Source organism: Drosophila tropicalis, unplaced genomic scaffold, assembly GCF_018151085.1.
Source record: "Drosophila tropicalis isolate 14030-0801.00 unplaced genomic scaffold, ASM1815108v1 contig_393, whole genome shotgun sequence".
NCBI classification, from domain to species: domain Eukaryota; kingdom Metazoa; phylum Arthropoda; class Insecta; order Diptera; family Drosophilidae; genus Drosophila; species Drosophila tropicalis.
The window spans coordinates 338,361-354,745 of NW_027172855.1; the positions used below are offsets into that span (position 1 = coordinate 338,361).

A 16,385-nucleotide genomic window follows, 5' to 3' on the forward strand; every position below is an offset into this window, starting at 1 on the left:
TAAAAACAAAACGAAACATCTACTAAATCTTTTTGTTTTTATTTTTTCGAAAAAAAAAACAAAACAACAACAACACAAACGATCAACAACTACAACAAAAAGTATACAAAAAAGGAACAAAATAAATGTAAATCAATTTAAAAAAAAAAATTTAACATTTAAAGATTACTTTTTATTTGCCTGGCGCCCTGGTATTAGGTTCAGTGCGTAACAATTGCTTATGTTGACCTATCATGTGTTCAATGTGATTGCATTCCCTCAATTTGGCCTTAAATTGATCAAGGGTCTCATATAAAATCGGATATAGAGCCGGCAATAGACCATGGTCCAGGGTTGGGAACAAATGATGCAATATATGATCACCGAAATGGGTTAGAACCAAAAACTGTGACCATTTCAAATCGCCACGATCGATAATGGTGTCCACCTGGAACAGACCCCAGTCGCGATCCTCACGATTCGTATCACCTTCATGATAGATTTCCGGGTCATGATGGGCCGCATTCAAACCGATAACGCAGAAAGCAAAACTAGCTATCGACGTCATCGCGAGCCATTGGCGTATACACAAAAGCACGGGAGCTGTACCACCCGTTCCCACCAACATGGCCAGGGGCAATGTAAGGGGCAACAGATCATGCCAATACATAATGTTTGTGTGGCGCACCGAATAGAAAATGCTGCAATTGACAGATGAATCTAATTAACATATAGTTCAAATAATCATTCTGATCATCTAGCTCTTACCGTGTGCCCATTTGTATGAAGAAGGCCACCGCATAGGCCAATGGTTCTGTCACCCATGATACATAACGCATAGCCTTACTCTTGATATGTGTGTTTGGTATCCAACAGAGAAGAGGCTCAAACATCGATAACTCCAAATCGAAATACGAATTGGGATAGATGTGATGGGACATGGCATGGGAAATCCGCCACGAGCAAAAGTTCATCAGGCCCAAATTAAAGGTGTACATTTGCCAATTGTCCCGACGATGGAAATAATTATGGGACACAATCACAGTCCAACATAGAGCTACACCAGCCAGAACCAAAGCCAACAAGCTATCATATTTCGCACTGGCTATGGCAAATAGATAAGTGGAGAGCAGGATTCCAAAATGGATGAGCTGGGGTAAAAGAATATTTCAAAATTAAAGAAATTTGAAATTTCACATTCTTTTTAGTTTATCGGTATAAAATTCTGATTAGTAGTATCGTATTTAAATGCCGATGAAAAAATTCCTCTACAAAATTTAAAATTATTCTTGGAACTACAGCGAAGCCAATCAAAGTAAATTTTTCTTTAGATTCCTTGATAAGAAAATTCCTTCAATATTTGAAGTTTAAACTCGATTTCAATTTAATTTTTTTTGTCTCAAATCAAGCTACCCCCCTAGCTGCCCTTCCCTGCTCATACGCCCTTGACTTGAAATTGACTTTTGGCAAATAAATACTACAAATTGTGGAAAATTCCATTATCTTCATTCTACATATTGTTCATTTTGGACTCACATCACTTTTACGCTTTGGAGACTTATCGACAGTCTTCAGCTTCTCGCTGACTCGCTTCTTGAGCGTCTTATAGAAGCCATCCTCATACAGGGTTAATGTATAGATCCTTGGTTTGGCCGCATCTCGTACCTTATATTTGGCAATCATTTTCTCTGGTGCTGTGGTCAAATGATGTGCCTCAAAGGCTTCGGTGATGTCGGTACCTTGTGTTTCTTTTATCCAAAAAGGACCGCCAGGATGTTTGTTAATGAACTCAGTGAAATCATAGATGCCATCATAGATACGCCAAAGTCCTTCAGCCTCATCGTCCTGTCGCTTACCCTTCTGCCAGCTATGAACTGTTACCAGAGGAGAATTGCGATAGGTAGGGAATTTGGTGGCAATGCCACTTTGTTTCCAATCCTCAATTACCATTATCCTTGCGCTTTGGTTTCCTTTTACTCAACACAACCAACGGCCACCGGCTTCAAAAACAAACTGAATTGCAAACCCAACTAGCTAGAGAATTTTAAACGCAAATATTATATAAAAATAAAAACAAATCATCGATTATATTATTAATATTTGAAAACATTTCCATTTTGATAAGGTTGATTCCAGCAGCCGAGCCCCGCCGAGTCGACCCGAGTCCAGTCGAGCCAACTTAATATATTGCGTCTAAAAATCTTTCAAGTTGATTAAAATTTCTTGCACGTGGCCAAGGGAGGCAGCATGTCGGCCGAGCCGAGGGTACGCCTTAATATGTTGGGGTTCCTCTGGCCATTTAATCAGTAACTAAGTCAACCGAGACACTCAATGTAGACCCCATGATGAGATAATTTCATGATAATGGGTCAATAGTAACAGAGGCAGATGGGGAACTTTGTAAATATATAGTTATCAATGCGCTAGAGAGGTGGAGGTGGAGGCGTTTTCTTTGGCTGCGAGATAATGCCAACACCCGAAGCATAATTAATCGGCAGACATAAGTAGTCGATAAGTAAATGGAAAAAAAGGTAGAGTATTCGCATGTATACTCATTTAATCAAATCACTTTGGCGCTTAATTGAGCTGAAAACTTGTTTGCCCTAAGAAAAACCAGTCGAATGATGACAATTGAAAAAATTTAAATGAGTTTTGTTTTGCTGAATTTTATTTGCCATGAGATTAATTTTAAGAACATTTAGTATTTTTGCAAGTTTTTTAAATTTATAGTAAACTTTGATGAACAATTTTAAAAGCATTTTTAGATTTTCTTTTCATAACTGAACGTGATAGTTTAAAATATTTTAACAAAAGGTGTTTTAATTTGTTTGTTTATTCTATTAACAAATATAAATTAACTGTTAAATTTAACTTTTAACTTTTTTAAGCAATTCCATAATTTTTAAACTAATATTACTTACTAATTGTAAGTTTCTTACATCGGTGAACAAATTGGTTTAACTATTTCAGTCTCAAAAATTTTAAACTTAAGGTATCGAAATACTTTTTTTATTTGTTTTAAATCAAATATCTTATTAACAGTTTTTTAAACTTTATAAATAGTAAAATATTACAGAATTTTCTAAACAAAACAAAATAAATATTTAAATAAACAGTATTAAGTTGACTGATTAAGAAGGCTTAAAGGTGATAAGCTAATAATTCTAATACTAACAGATCGAATCACCTAAAAGTTGATAAGCTACTAAATCTAAAAAGTACTAACAAATCGAATTGAGTTAAAAACACTTTTATACTATAGCAATAAAAATAAATTCTATAATTCTATAAATATGTAGATATGGTTATCTTTTTGTGTAAGACATATTTTTGTGTCCATGATCCACTTATTCCATTAGTATACATGATTGCATTTTTGAGTTATGCATTGCAAATATCTCCTAATATTATAACATAGTAAATTGTTTGCTTAAGAACTAAAATTTGGGAAATGGGTTAGTTATGTTCAATCCGTATTATTAAGGTGTTTGACAAAGGGACAAGGGTCATAAACTGCTATTAACATATTGAAGTTCTTGTTTTGGATAGAGTATTCAAAGATCCTTTCTTTTCTAAATAATTTGATTAGAAAACAGAGGGAGTAAATATGATTTTTTAGTTGGGATGTGTTAAGGTCAGATTATTTACCATTTCAATAATGCATAGTGCACTTGGCTCCTTTACGCATTTGTATTTGGTCTTACAACTTTGAACCACACTTTGATAACCGACACAAGAGAAACTAGAGAGAGAGGCAGAGAGAGAGAGAGAGAGTGATTAAATTAATCACAGATAGAGTAAACAAAATAGAGAACGCTGAATACAATGAAAGCTCTTGATACTGAGATTTGAGTTTAACAGAGCAAATGCTTCACTTGGCGATACGCAAGCAAAGCCAACGGTTCATTTTAATGCGGTCGCTATAATATATAAATTATATCAAATATCAAACTTGGACTTGGAGACCTTAAAAATAAGTATACACGTACATAGTATAAGATTTCAACAAATATAGAACTGACAGTTAACTCTGTGATAATGGCACCAAATGCGAAAAAAGTGGAAAAAGAGACTTGGCGGAAATCAGGTATATCCAGAAATTATCCTAGTTACAGAAATCGTATTCCTGTTAGCCATGAGAGGTAAGATCATCTCATAACACTTGATCTATAGATGAATTGATATGTGTGTGCATTCATTTTAGTTGGCTCGAGGGCAAACAATTGGACGATGAGGCCGAGGGTCTTTGGCGCATTGGAGATAAGCTTTATGATTTAAGTGATTTCGCCACCAATCATCCGGGTGGGGCATTCTGGATAGAGACCACCCGGGGCACTGATATAACCGAACCCTTTGAATCGCATCACATTAGCGAGAAAGCACGACAAATGCTTAGTAAATTTGAAATCAAGAGTGCCACTAAGCCGCGTAATTATAGATTTACCTTTGAACCGAATGGTTTTTACATGACCCTCAAGCGGAGAGTACGAGAGAAACTAAGAACCCTCAACTATAAACCATCAAAGAAAACAGATGTAGGTCAATTCAGCTCCGATATAAGTTTTGTTTACGGTCAACTCTTTTGAATTTTAGCTACTTCATACTGGCATCTTGATCGGTGTATTTCTCTTTAGTTGGTTGGCCATCGTTTGGGGTTCTTTGGTGTTCAAAATCTTGGCTGGCTGGGCCCTTTGCTATATGGCCACAGCGTCACATAATTATTTCCATCAGCGTGATAATTGGCGAATGTATTGCTTTAACTTATCACTTATGAACTTTCGGAATTGGCGCATATCTCATGCCTTATCACATCATGTGTATCCGAATTCATTGCACGACTTGGAAATGTCTTTGTTTGAGCCATTCCTTTGCTGGGTGCCCAGTGTACACTATGCCAATCCCATTCAACGTTGGATCTCAGTATTGATATCGCCAGTGATCTATGCCCTATTGAGTTTTGTTCAAATTGTACAAAGGTAACGTCCAAAATGTTTGACTTCAGTTTCATATAAATATTTCTAACATTCTTCCTTGCAGAATGGTGTATTCGCTAGTCAAAGTGAATATTATGTACTGGGACGATCTGATTGGCCTAACTTTGCCAATTTTCCTGTACATCTCAACTGATTTGAGCTTCAGTTCCGCAATTGTTAATTGGTTGAGTATAGTTAGTATTGGAAGCTTTCTCTTTGGTTTCATAGGTCTTACAGCTGCCCATCATGATCCTCGGATTTTACATGATGGCGATACTCAAAGATCGGATCCCGATTGGGGTCTATATCAGTTGGATACGATAATTGATCGTGCCGATATAAAATGGTCAGATCTCTTGGTTCTAGTCTCATTTGGGGAACACGCGTTGCATCATCTCTTTCCCACCTTGGACCACAATGTTCTTAAGCATCTGTATCCAGAATTAAGGTTAACATTGAAGGAATTTAAAACGGAGCTACGAGAGATGAGTCATTGGGGTCATATTAAGGGTCAAAGTCAGCAATTGTTGCGCCTAAAAGCCAACTTATTGCCGCCAGGCAGTAAAATGTTTCAGTAAGTTTTAGAGACACAAAAGGTTAATAATCGGTTCCGGACTACAGGGAATGGCAAACAAATAAATAAATTATTCTATATTTCTCTTAAGTTTTACTCTTAAGCTAAAAGCTTGCCCTCTCTCTTAATTTGGTGAAGCTTTTATACAAGTTTATGTTTCTTTTTATGTTTTCAGTTTGTTTTATGTGATAATATTACTTTCATGCCGTCATTATATAGGGTTATAACCTTAAAAACTCCACAATTTAAAGTCTCTAAATTGAAATTGTTTAAAACTACCTTAATTAATTTGAAAAGTAATTTTTAAAACTTATTACAAAATTGTTGCTTTAGTTAATGCAATATATGTATGTAAATACCGAACTAAATATTTCGGTAGGTCTTAACTGATTAATCTATAGAATATATACAGAGTTACTACATATATGTAAATGGTGTACATATGTCAACAAAAAAAGCTTTTGAATTTAAAAATTATTCATCAGTATGATACAGCAAAAACATCATGATGAAATTAAAAATTTCAATGAAAAGTTTAAGACGTACTCACAATGCTCTAACAATTTTTAGTTAAAATGTTTATTTTCCAGGTTTAATATTTCTAGTATCTAATATTATCTTTTCTCCTTATAAGTTCTTAACAATTCAATGCATTTTTAAGAGGTACTTAAAGAGACTAAGAGAAATTCTAGGCCAACTGGATAAAATTCTCTTTTATCCTAGGTTGAATAGGAAAATGTAAGTGCTCTTATGAGTGTAAGAGTATACAAATGAATAAATTCGTCCAATCGACCGATCGACCGAGCGACCAAGCGACAAACATTTAAAGAGAAGCGTTTGGTAAACATCGTTTTTGAAGTATAAATAGCTCACAAGTAGACCTCACTCCCTTAGTTTCCATTCAAACATTGAACGAAAAAGTTGTGTGACAATGCGTTTGAAATTCCGTCCAGTGATTCTAGCGGTGCTATCGCTAGTAGCAGTGCTTGCAACGCCATCTGAGGGGGCAAACATTCTGGGACTTTTCAGCAGTCACAGTCAATCCCATTTGATATTGCATATGTCGGTGGCAAAGGCTCTGGCCAAAGCAGGTCACAATGTGACAGTGGTCTCAATGCTAGAACCCAAAGTAAAGTCCAAGGATATACATGTAATTGTGATACCAGTTACCGATGAACAAGAAGCCATTTTGGAGGATCAAATGAAGGAGATGGCCTCTCAGAAGAATACAATATTTGACACCATGAATCGGCTGTTAAGTGGCATGACAGTGATGATTGAATCGCAATATGAATTACTTTCGCATCCGAAGTTCCAACAGATTTACGAAACAAAATTCGATCTAATGATAATGGGTTGGTTTATCAATGATTTCCAATTGGGTGTGGCAGCCAAACTGAAAGTGCCAGTTATAATCGATTGGATGAATGCTCCCATGCCTGTTATTGATGGCTATGTGGCAAATCCATCAGAATTGTCATATGTGCCAAGTTTATTTACTGGGGTTGCAAAGGGTGAAGTGATGGGTTTCCGTCACAGACTTCAAAATTATGTCTCTGATTGGTTATTCAGCTACTTGTTTCATGTATTTGACATACGCCTAACTCGCTATTACAACGAACAATTTGGAAAGGAGAGCAATTTTCCCACTCTGGCTGAAATGAGACGAAATGTATCACTTGTCTTTGTAAATTGTCATTTGAACAGCGAGGGACCTATAAGGCCCTTGGTGCCAGCCACTGTACAGATTGGTGGCATACAAATAAAGGATACCCCAGATCCGCTACCCAAAGATATTGAAGAGTTTCTGTCAAAGTCTGAACATGGCGCTATACTGCTCTCAATGGGCTCTAACATTAAGAGTTCTGCAGTGAAGCCAGAACTGAATAAAAATATATTCAATGTGTTATCTAAACTTAAACAAAATGTGATATGGAAATGGGAAAATTTGGATGATTTGCCAGGCAAGTCGGCGAATATTTTCTACACAAAGTGGTTACCTCAGGACGATATCTTGGCCCATCCCAACACGAAGCTGTTCATTACCCATGCAGGTAAAGGGGGCATCACAGAAGCCCAATATCATGGTGTACCCATGGTAGCTCTACCAATTTTCGGCGACCAACCGGGTAACGCTGAGAAAATGCAAAATTCTGGCTATGGTTTAAGCTTGGATCTCTTGACACTAACGGAGGAGAATTTTGCTGTCGCTCTTCGTGAGGTCTTGGAGAATGAAAAATATGCTCAGGCAGTTGGACAATTCTCCGCCCTCTATAGAGATAGACCTCTAACTGCCAGTCAGGAGGTCGTCTACTGGACTGAATACATCCTACGCCATAAAGGGGCCCCGCACTTGCAGAGCCCGCGAGTACACATGAATACTATAGCTGCCTATAATCTGGACGTTTATGCCTTGCTGATAACGGTATTGATTATAAGTTTGTTGCTAACTACTTTGGCGTTTAAATTTGTATTACGCAAAGTTTTTGCCAAAGCGTCGTCACAAAAGAATTCAAAGAAACTGAAAAAACAATGAATTGCGAGAAAATATTGTGTATTCTATCTGTATAGTTCGTATGTTAAATTCTAGTCTGCATGAGTCTAAGGAATAAATTGTAAATATGAAAAAAAAAAAATTGATTAAATTGTTATGAGTCACATTTTCTTAACAAGTTTTTGTTGATAAGATAGAGATTAAAATAGTTAAACCCAAACTACTTACAGGTGTCTATGTTTCGTCGAAGATAGTGGAATTGCAATTGTTAAAATTTTCTTATCAACATAAAAGAAGGTCACATAATATCAAAAATATCAAAATATTGTACATATATACTCTGTTTTTGTGGAATAGATCATAAATAATATGAATATATTTAAGATATCACATATTGGAACTATAAAATTAAGCATTTATGTTTGTTAAAATTATTTGTTCGAATTTCTTAAATGTGACTCTAAAATGACCAATTCTGTAAATAATCTCCTCAACTATGTAGAGTTTTTTTATTGAAGTAAAAATGATAAAGTAAAAACTTAATAAATTTTAATGAAATTGTGTTAAACAAAAAATAGTTTTTCTTTACTTGCAATATTTTTTAAAAGACTAATAAAATTTTATCCTCAAAGTAAAATATTTTGAGTTATTTGGATTTGTGTTAATATTTAAATTTACATTATAAATTCTAATAAAAATGTACTCGATTTTTTAAGCTTGATCCCGCAAAAGTAAAATAAAAAATCTTTTTATTCCAAAATTGATTACGAGTGTAATTAGTTTTACTAGTTTGTTTTCATTTATTATACGTTAACGAGAAGCGTATTTATTACTTTTAGTCTGTACCTAGAAAAGAATAAAATTCTGGATCAGTGAAAAACTAAATTTTAATATATGTACATATATGTATATACACAAAACCAATTGTAACCAATTGTTAATATTTTGCGGGTCACTGCCGAAAGTTTCCAGCCAATTATCTATTTATTTCAAAATAATGTATGCTTATTGCCCGCAATGAAAGAGCAGAATAAATTATTTGTTTCGTCACCCAAACATTCTTATCATCAACACAAAACAATAACAACAAATCAGAAACTTGATTTTTGATAAAATTAAGGAGAGATTGTTATAAATAAAATATGGGAGGGGAAGTTCTGAAAACTATTGTAAATAATAATGGATTGTTTTTATAGCATAAACAAAAAATCTTAAATATTTTTTCGATTGTGTCTGGAATTTAAGAACTATTATTAATATTAATATTTTATTTATGAATTAGTTTTCAAAAATAAAATGCTAATTTGAATTGGATTCCAAAATAATCGATTTAAGAGGTAAAAAAGTAATTGAAAAAAAAAAAAAATTCAATCAAAGAAAATTTTTAGAAAAATTATGATGAGAAGTTTAGTAAGTTGTTTTAGCTTAAATGGTATTCAAATTCTTTAAGTCCTTTTTTTTTTAATTCCTTTAGAAAGTATTGACTTTGAAAATTTGTTAATTTGACCCGATTTTGTTAGATATTGTCTTTGGAATTTAGTTATAAAGTATCAAAAGAAAATTAAATATTAATTATTTATCTAGTAAGTCTTTGCATAGCAAAACTATAACAATTTTTTTTTAAGTATATGTACATTGTCCATACCTATGAATAGTTGGCCACGCATAGAAGGAAGAACTGATGACAGCAAGATAAGTATGTAACTAGTTTGACGACTTTTGTCCTCACATAAATACAAAATTAGTTACTCTTTTGGCTTGGGTAAACGCTTGACTAAAATGATTATGCCCGTTTAATGCAGTGTATACAAAGAGCACAAAGCGAATATTTCATCAGTCTCAATGTAAACTAGTCACTCTCCGCTTACTCTCTTAATATAAAAAGACTTGTTTTGTATTCTGATCACGAGCCATATCTATAAAAACGAAAAGCTTTTCAACTGGAATATTTAGTTGAATACGAAAATGCTTCCGACGCACATCATGACCGGAATGGGTGTTCTGTATACACTTTGCGCTTTATTGCTAATGCAGTTCGCATCATTGCCCGGATGTCATGGAGCCAATATTCTGGGCGTCTTTGGCAGCGAGAGTCCCTCACATCTGATTGTTCATATGTCGTTGATAAAGGCTTTAGCTGATCGGGGACATAATATCACAGTGGTGGCGGCATTGAAGCCAAAACTAGCTCCACATGCGAATATTACAGTGATCGTAGTGCCACCAAGCCTGGAAGCCCAGAAAATGTTCAACGAGCGCGTGTCAAAGGTTACTAAAGAAAAGACCAATGTGCTAGTAGCTCTTGCAAAGGGCTTTGCACAATCAAATTCAATGTTTCATTCTCAATATGAATTCGCCGTGCATCCAAAACTAAAGTCCATCTATGACAATCCTCAAGTGAAATTTGACTTAGTTATAATTGGTTATTTTATGAACGATTTGCAACTGGGCATAGCAGCAAAATTGAATTGTCCCGTTATTGTCAACTGGTGTGGAGTGCCATTCGAGATGTTGGATGCCCTGGTGGGTAATGTCAACGATCCGGCATATGTCCCTAACTTTAATATGGCCTTGGAAAAGGGTCAAAAAACTATGAGTTTCCGTTTGCGAGTGAGAAACTTAATGACCTATTCACTATTTAAAGTCCTCAATATGATATTAAATTATCGCATGAATAATTATTACAAGTAAGTTGAGAAACATTTAACTTCGAAATGTATCATTCTATTAATTTTCTTTTGTATTTCACAGGCAAGCGTTTGGCGTTGATCCAGATTTCCCCACTTACAATGATATGAAGCGTCGCATATCAATGCTGTTCATGAACTATCATTCCCATAGTGAAGGACCAATACGACCATCGGTGCCACAATCTGTGGAATTGGGTGGCATACAAATCAAGGATACACCAGATCCTCTGCCAAAAGATCTGGCAGAATTCTTGGGCAATGCATCGACACATGGAGCTATATTCTTTAGCTTGGGTTCTAACATTGACACAGATTATGTAAAGGAGGAGATCATTGAACATATTTATAATGTTCTATCACGTCTGCCGCAGCGTGTGATATGGAAATGGAGTGATTTGTCAAAGACCCCAGGATCTGCTTCCAATATTTATTATCACAACTGGCTACCCCAAGATGATATATTGGCCCATCCGAATACCAAACTATTCATAACCCATGCCGGGAAAGGTGGCCTGGCGGAAGCCCAGTTTCATGGAGTTCCAATGTTAGCTTTACCCATTTTTGCCGATCAACCGGGAAATGCAGCATCTATGGTGGCCTCTGGTTTTGGCCTCTCTCTAGAACTACTGACCCTGACTGAGAAAAATTTCGAAAAATCCATTCAAGAGGTATTACAGAATTCGACGTACAAGGAAAAAGTGGGAGAATTCTCGTTATTGTATCGTGATAGGCCAATGACGGCACGCCAAACGGCCGTATACTGGACCGAGTATGTGCTACGTCACAAAGGAGCTTATCACCTGCAAAGCCCTGTGATACATATGAGTTTTATAGCACGACATAATCTTGATGTCTACTCATTGTTCATACTTGTAATTATCGCATTGATATGGCTCCTGGCTCGAATACTTCGTTTTGTATTTCGCAAAGTTTCCAGACTATTGCATGGTAAAGTCCATTCTTATCAGAAGGTAAAAGCAAATTAGAAGTTTAAGTTTTGTGATAAAATAAAACTAACTGAATGACTGTAAATAATAAAAACTATGTATATTAAATAAAGACGGCTTAGCGTATTTTTTAATTTGATCAATCAAGGCCACAGACAAGACCGAATTATATTGGGGTAACTCCTATCGAAGTGCTCCTATGTGGCTTATCTATTCATAATTTATTATCAGCAAATAATTATTAGCTATAACTAAGTCAACAAACATAACAAAAGTAAATTTTGAGTACATTGAATTTCGCATACCCTTAAGCTTATGAGGAACCTTGGTATAAACGACAAACATTAGATCGAATGTAAAATTTAAATGTAATAAAGATTCTTAGCCTAAGTACAACCTTTTTTTAAAAAATATTTCTATATGTATGTGTATAGATTTCTGGTCTTCATTTCAAACAATATGGCTAAATCATGATACCTTTTCATTTATTTAGAATGAAAAGTACTCAAGTGAAATTTCATTGCCACTTAGAACTATGAAATCCATTATGACGCAGCTTATCTTTATCAAAAAGTGAACTTTTGTTCTGTAATGTTTTAGTATTAGGTATTAAATGTATTCATTCTTAATATGCAGTTCTAAAGTAATAATATTTTTAAAATTTTAAGAGCCAAGTCGCTTTGCTTTTTAATCAGTGATAAAGTCGGCATACATAGGACAGAAATAATAAGTATTTCTAGGCTAGCAACATAAGCAAATTGTTTGGCTGTCTTTCTTTTTGTTTGATCTTGATGTTACGTTTTTTTCTTTCAATTGTTATCATTTTGACTTCAGATTGTTTCCACTGATATATGGGGAAAGGGGAATACTATATATAATAAACAGACAAGATATAATATTAATAGAATAGTTCTGTTCCTTCTATAACAAATCCTTTGAAATTAAGTACACGCAACTTTGAGATTTACTCAAATGTTTTGAGGCATAAAATGTCTTATCCTCCTAAAATAAGATGCTATACATAGTAAGCACTTATATACTAGTGATAAGAAATAATTGGAAGAAAGCCTCGTCGTTTATTTTTAGTATACCCCCCAAGATTATATAGTAATCTTCTTGATATTCAAAGTTCGTGGAGTTTTGGCATTGGTGATACGTGTCCTTTTTTATCAACAGGTTAAAAAGCTTAGTTAAACTTCACCACGTAATACATTTATTTAATAATTTGTGAAACTTTTGTTTATAATTTTGATTATGACAATATAAAATCAATTGTATCATAGTTGGTGAATAAAATATGGAGCGAATTTATATGTATACACATCAAGTGATTGTAATTGCCAAGTTAAAGAGTCTTATCTGAAGCATATATGTACAAATATAAACCTATGATTATCACTATCTTCATAAAACATTATGTTAAATCAATGGGGCGCCCAACAAACATATTTCGCCATACAATTTCGCCATGAGGTCAGATAATGTGTTCAACCTTTTGCACCTGTCATTAGGAAAACTAAATGAATGAAACCAAGTCCAAGTAACTTACAATTAATAATTTGTTTTAACAAGTTGTTGTTGTTGATACAGCGACACACACCCATTAAGAGAGAGTGTGTATATATAAATAGAATGACTCTCCGAGAGATTCCCTAGAAGTCAAACAAATTGCCATCTGTCCACCCAGTCGGAAAACAAATTCCGATCTCTCAGTAAATCGCAGCCAGCGGCTGTTAACGCGTGTCGGGCGCGCATTGTATTTCGAATTGTTTCATTGTTGTTTCATTTTCGATTTAGTCATTAATTGTTGTTGTTTGTGTTCTACATATACGACGAGGTATATTTACTATAAATACATAGACATATGAGCATACATGTATGTATGTATGTATATAGCTGAGTAGTTGACCTTATGCTAGGTTATTGCCAACCCCCACACACTTGTTCAACTGAACATTCGTCTGTAGTTAATAATCAAAGTTCAAATCGTAAGAGAGATAGAGAGAAAACTTTAAATTGCATAAAAAATGTAGAAATAACAAGAGAATTTCTTTTATTTTTTGTTTTTGTCTCTACAGTGCTCATATTTTGTTTGTTAGCGGCTTGCAAACGATTGGAATAACTTATCTAACCAGTTCTTATCAGTGCAGTTGAAGGGTGAGTATAAGTAACGAACGAATTTCGTTGATTTCAGGCAGTTAACATTTCATTTTGGTGGCAAACAGAAGTACTTAACGACATCGGCATAAACCATGACGAAAATTCTGAACTATAGCCTAGGTGGCTTTTTGCTACTATTGGCATTAACCTTTTCGGGACCTCCAACCATCGAAGGAGCTAATATATTGGGTGTCTTTACCAGTCACAGTCCATCGCATTTCATAGTCCACATGTCTATAATGCAAACTCTGGCCGAGCAGGGTCATAATATAACCGTAGTCAGTTCTGTTCCACCCAAAGTCACGCACAAGAGTATCAAACATATTGTGATACCCCTCAGTGCCGAGGATGAGAAGTTGCTTAACGATGGGATGTCAGCATTGGCCAAACAGAAGCCATCTTTTGTAACCACCATGAAGACAATGTTGTCCTCATTGTCGCTGCTGCTGACCAAGCAAGTGGATGTTCTGGAGCATCCAAAATTCAAGGAGCTCTATTTGAACAAGGATAACAAATTCGATTTGGTGTTCAATGGTTTCTTTTTCAATCTCTATCAAGTGGGTCTAGGAGCTCGATTCAATGCTCCACTAATTGTTTCGTGGTCAGGACCTCCGGCTGCGATGGTGAATGGAATTGTAGGAAATCCGGAGTTGCCGGCAAGTGTGCCAAACATGAATGTGGCTGTACAGCCCGGCCAAATTATGGACTTTAAGTTGCGCTTGACCAACTATGTGAGTGGATTGTCATTCGGCGCACTTACTTGGTACTTGGAAAGTCAATTCAAAGGATATTACACGTAATTAAACTGAAAAAAAACTATTTTCTATTTGCAATTCGATAATTATCTTTATTTCTCATTTGATTAGACGTGTTTTCGGCGATGATCCCACACTTCCCAGCTATGAGGAAGCCAAAAAGAATGTTTCCCTTGTATTCTGCAATAGCCATGGCATCAGCGAGGGACCAATCAGACCAAATGTTCCAGGTGTTGTGGAAATCGGCGGCATTCAAGTTAAGGATAAGCCCGATCCTCTACCTACAGACATCCAGGAGTTCCTTGACAAGTCGAAGCATGGTGCCATTCTATTCAGTTTGGGCTCCAATCTCAAAGGCGACCACATCAACGCCGATGTCATTGGCAAAATCTTTAAAGCCTTGTCGAAATTAAAGCAGCAGGTTGTATGGAAATGGGATGATCTCAAGAACTTACCCGGCACTTCTCCAAACATACTTTATAAGAAATGGTTGCCACAAGATGACATTTTGGCTCACCCCAAAATTAAATTGTTCATCACCCATGCGGGCAAGGGTGGAGTGTCTGAGGCTCAATACCACGGTGTTCCTATGTTGGCTCTACCCGTCTTTGCCGATCAACCCGGAAATGCTGACAAGCTTGTCGATTCAGGATACGGTCTGAAATTGGATCTCTTGACAATTGAGGAAGATACTCTGACAGCGGGTATCAAAGAAATTCTCAATAATCCAAGCTATGCAGCCAAATTGGAAAATTTCTCCAAACTTTATCGCGATCGTCCAATGACAGCTCGCGAATCGGTCATCTATTGGACAGAATATGTGCTACGTCATCATGGTGCTCCACATATCCAAAGCCCACTGGTTCACATGGGCTACATTGCCAGCAATAACTTGGACATCTATGCCCTCTTGGTAGTTGTTCTTGTTATCGTGATTCTTATTAATAAGGTCGTGTGGACATATTTGTGGCGCAAATGTTGCGGCAAATCGAAAAAAAGTCACTCAGAAGAAGGTTAAGAAGCAATAGGTAGGCAAATATGACAACTTTTAATAGCTTAACACCTGTATATTTGTATATTTATTAATAAAATTTATTTGAAAATACTTAGAAAAAAAAAATTGTTCTGTTATATAACTAATAATACAAATTAAAGTAAGTATTTTAGGCTAAATTTTGTTGTGTTATGATATAAATTGTTAATATTCTAACCATTTATATCTTTATGACTTGGTAATTGATTTTTAAAAAATACATCTATGAATTTTTATTCCACTTTTTCAATCCGGGTTAAACGGCTGCTTCGACACGCCATAAAATTTTAATAAAATTTTAAATGTTTACAATTTGAAATAATCCATTTGCGGTGATGTTTTTTGAAACCACTTGAAATGCAAACCGAATTTCCCATAATTACGTTTTGGGTTGCAATATTAGCTAATAAATAACGCAGCAGGTTAGTGTATCAGCTAAGTGGATCTTAAAGTGGTTGTTGACCGGGCTATTTAGCAACCTCTGCACAATGGGAAAATAGGCGATATTTTTTGTCACACATCGAAAATGCTTTGGCAAATGTTATTTACTTGCAAAATTGTTCATACTTATGATAATTAACAAAATATTTTGGGAAGCGTTTGGAAATTTTTCATCACAATTATGGAGACGAATAATAAAATAAAATAGCAAACAAGGTACTTAAATATACGAAATACAGATGGAGCCATTATATGATAGAGCTGTCGAATTGAACACACTCTTATCTATAACTAAAATTATAGGAATCCCTTATCATTTGGAAACTAGTATGTATGAGC

At 35.3% G+C, this 16,385-nt stretch overlaps 5 protein-coding genes across 5 annotated transcripts; 4 read left to right on the forward strand and 1 right to left on the reverse strand.

Annotated features, from left to right (window-relative positions):
- Positions 1–20: 20 nt before the first annotated feature.
- Cyt-b5-r (Cytochrome b5-related) lies at positions 21–1,992 on the reverse strand. Its single transcript, XM_068284961.1, has 3 exons — positions 1,516–1,992; positions 748–1,130; positions 21–680 (listed from the first exon to the last, which is right to left on the reverse strand). The coding sequence occupies exons 1-3, from the start codon at positions 1,927–1,929 to the stop codon at positions 173–175; spliced, it is 1,305 nt and encodes a 434-aa protein (XP_068141062.1). The 5' UTR covers positions 1,930–1,992; the 3' UTR covers positions 21–172.
- Positions 1,993–3,869: 1,877 nt separating this feature from the next.
- On the forward strand, positions 3,870–5,604 carry LOC137573096 (cytochrome b5-related protein). The gene is made up of 4 exons (XM_068284960.1): positions 3,870–4,121; positions 4,184–4,514; positions 4,573–4,955; positions 5,017–5,604. Exons 1-4 carry the CDS (start codon positions 4,018–4,020, stop codon positions 5,528–5,530), a joined length of 1,332 nt encoding a protein of 443 aa, XP_068141061.1. The 5' UTR covers positions 3,870–4,017; the 3' UTR covers positions 5,531–5,604.
- An 808-nt stretch (positions 5,605–6,412) lies between these two features.
- Positions 6,413–8,162, forward strand: Ugt37C2 (UDP-glycosyltransferase family 37 member C2). Its single transcript, XM_068284959.1, has one exon. It carries the CDS (start codon positions 6,458–6,460, stop codon positions 8,060–8,062), a length of 1,605 nt encoding a protein of 534 aa, XP_068141060.1. The 5' UTR covers positions 6,413–6,457; the 3' UTR covers positions 8,063–8,162.
- A 1,824-nt stretch (positions 8,163–9,986) lies between these two features.
- Positions 9,987–12,047, forward strand: Ugt37E1 (UDP-glycosyltransferase family 37 member E1). The gene is made up of 2 exons (XM_068284437.1): positions 9,987–10,707; positions 10,772–12,047. The coding sequence occupies exons 1-2, from the start codon at positions 10,004–10,006 to the stop codon at positions 11,694–11,696; spliced, it is 1,629 nt and encodes a 542-aa protein (XP_068140538.1). The 5' UTR covers positions 9,987–10,003; the 3' UTR covers positions 11,697–12,047.
- Positions 12,048–13,354: 1,307 nt separating this feature from the next.
- Ugt37D1 (UDP-glycosyltransferase family 37 member D1) lies at positions 13,355–15,692 on the forward strand. Its single transcript, XM_068284404.1, has 4 exons — positions 13,355–13,494; positions 13,736–13,814; positions 13,883–14,613; positions 14,684–15,692. The coding sequence occupies exons 3-4, from the start codon at positions 13,910–13,912 to the stop codon at positions 15,588–15,590; spliced, it is 1,611 nt and encodes a 536-aa protein (XP_068140505.1). The 5' UTR covers positions 13,355–13,494; positions 13,736–13,814; positions 13,883–13,909; the 3' UTR covers positions 15,591–15,692.
- Positions 15,693–16,385: the final 693 nt, after the last annotated feature.

Excerpts from the sequence above, each read along its gene's own strand:
- Cyt-b5-r (XM_068284961.1), bottom strand. The coding sequence starts at position 1,929 with ATGGTAATTGAGGATTGGAAACAAAGTGGCATTGCCACCAAATTCCCT. Across the intron at positions 1,131-1,515 it reads CTCCAAAGCGTAAAAGTGAT|CTCATCCATTTTGGAATCCT; the intron begins GTGAGTCCAAAA and ends CTTTTACCCCAG. Across the intron at positions 681-747 it reads TTCATACAAATGGGCACACG|CATTTTCTATTCGGTGCGCC; the intron begins GTAAGAGCTAGA and ends TGTCAATTGCAG.
- LOC137573096 (XM_068284960.1), top strand. The coding sequence starts at position 4,018 with ATGGCACCAAATGCGAAAAAAGTGGAAAAAGAGACTTGGCGGAAATCA. Across the intron at positions 4,122-4,183 it reads ATTCCTGTTAGCCATGAGAG|TTGGCTCGAGGGCAAACAAT; the intron begins GTAAGATCATCT and ends CATTCATTTTAG. Across the intron at positions 4,515-4,572 it reads AACCATCAAAGAAAACAGAT|CTACTTCATACTGGCATCTT; the intron begins GTAGGTCAATTC and ends TTTGAATTTTAG.
- Ugt37C2 (XM_068284959.1), top strand. The coding sequence starts at position 6,458 with ATGCGTTTGAAATTCCGTCCAGTGATTCTAGCGGTGCTATCGCTAGTA.
- Ugt37E1 (XM_068284437.1), top strand. The coding sequence starts at position 10,004 with ATGACCGGAATGGGTGTTCTGTATACACTTTGCGCTTTATTGCTAATG. Across the intron at positions 10,708-10,771 it reads CGCATGAATAATTATTACAA|GCAAGCGTTTGGCGTTGATC; the intron begins GTAAGTTGAGAA and ends TGTATTTCACAG.
- Ugt37D1 (XM_068284404.1), top strand. The coding sequence starts at position 13,910 with ATGACGAAAATTCTGAACTATAGCCTAGGTGGCTTTTTGCTACTATTG. Across the intron at positions 14,614-14,683 it reads CAATTCAAAGGATATTACAC|ACGTGTTTTCGGCGATGATC; the intron begins GTAATTAAACTG and ends TCATTTGATTAG.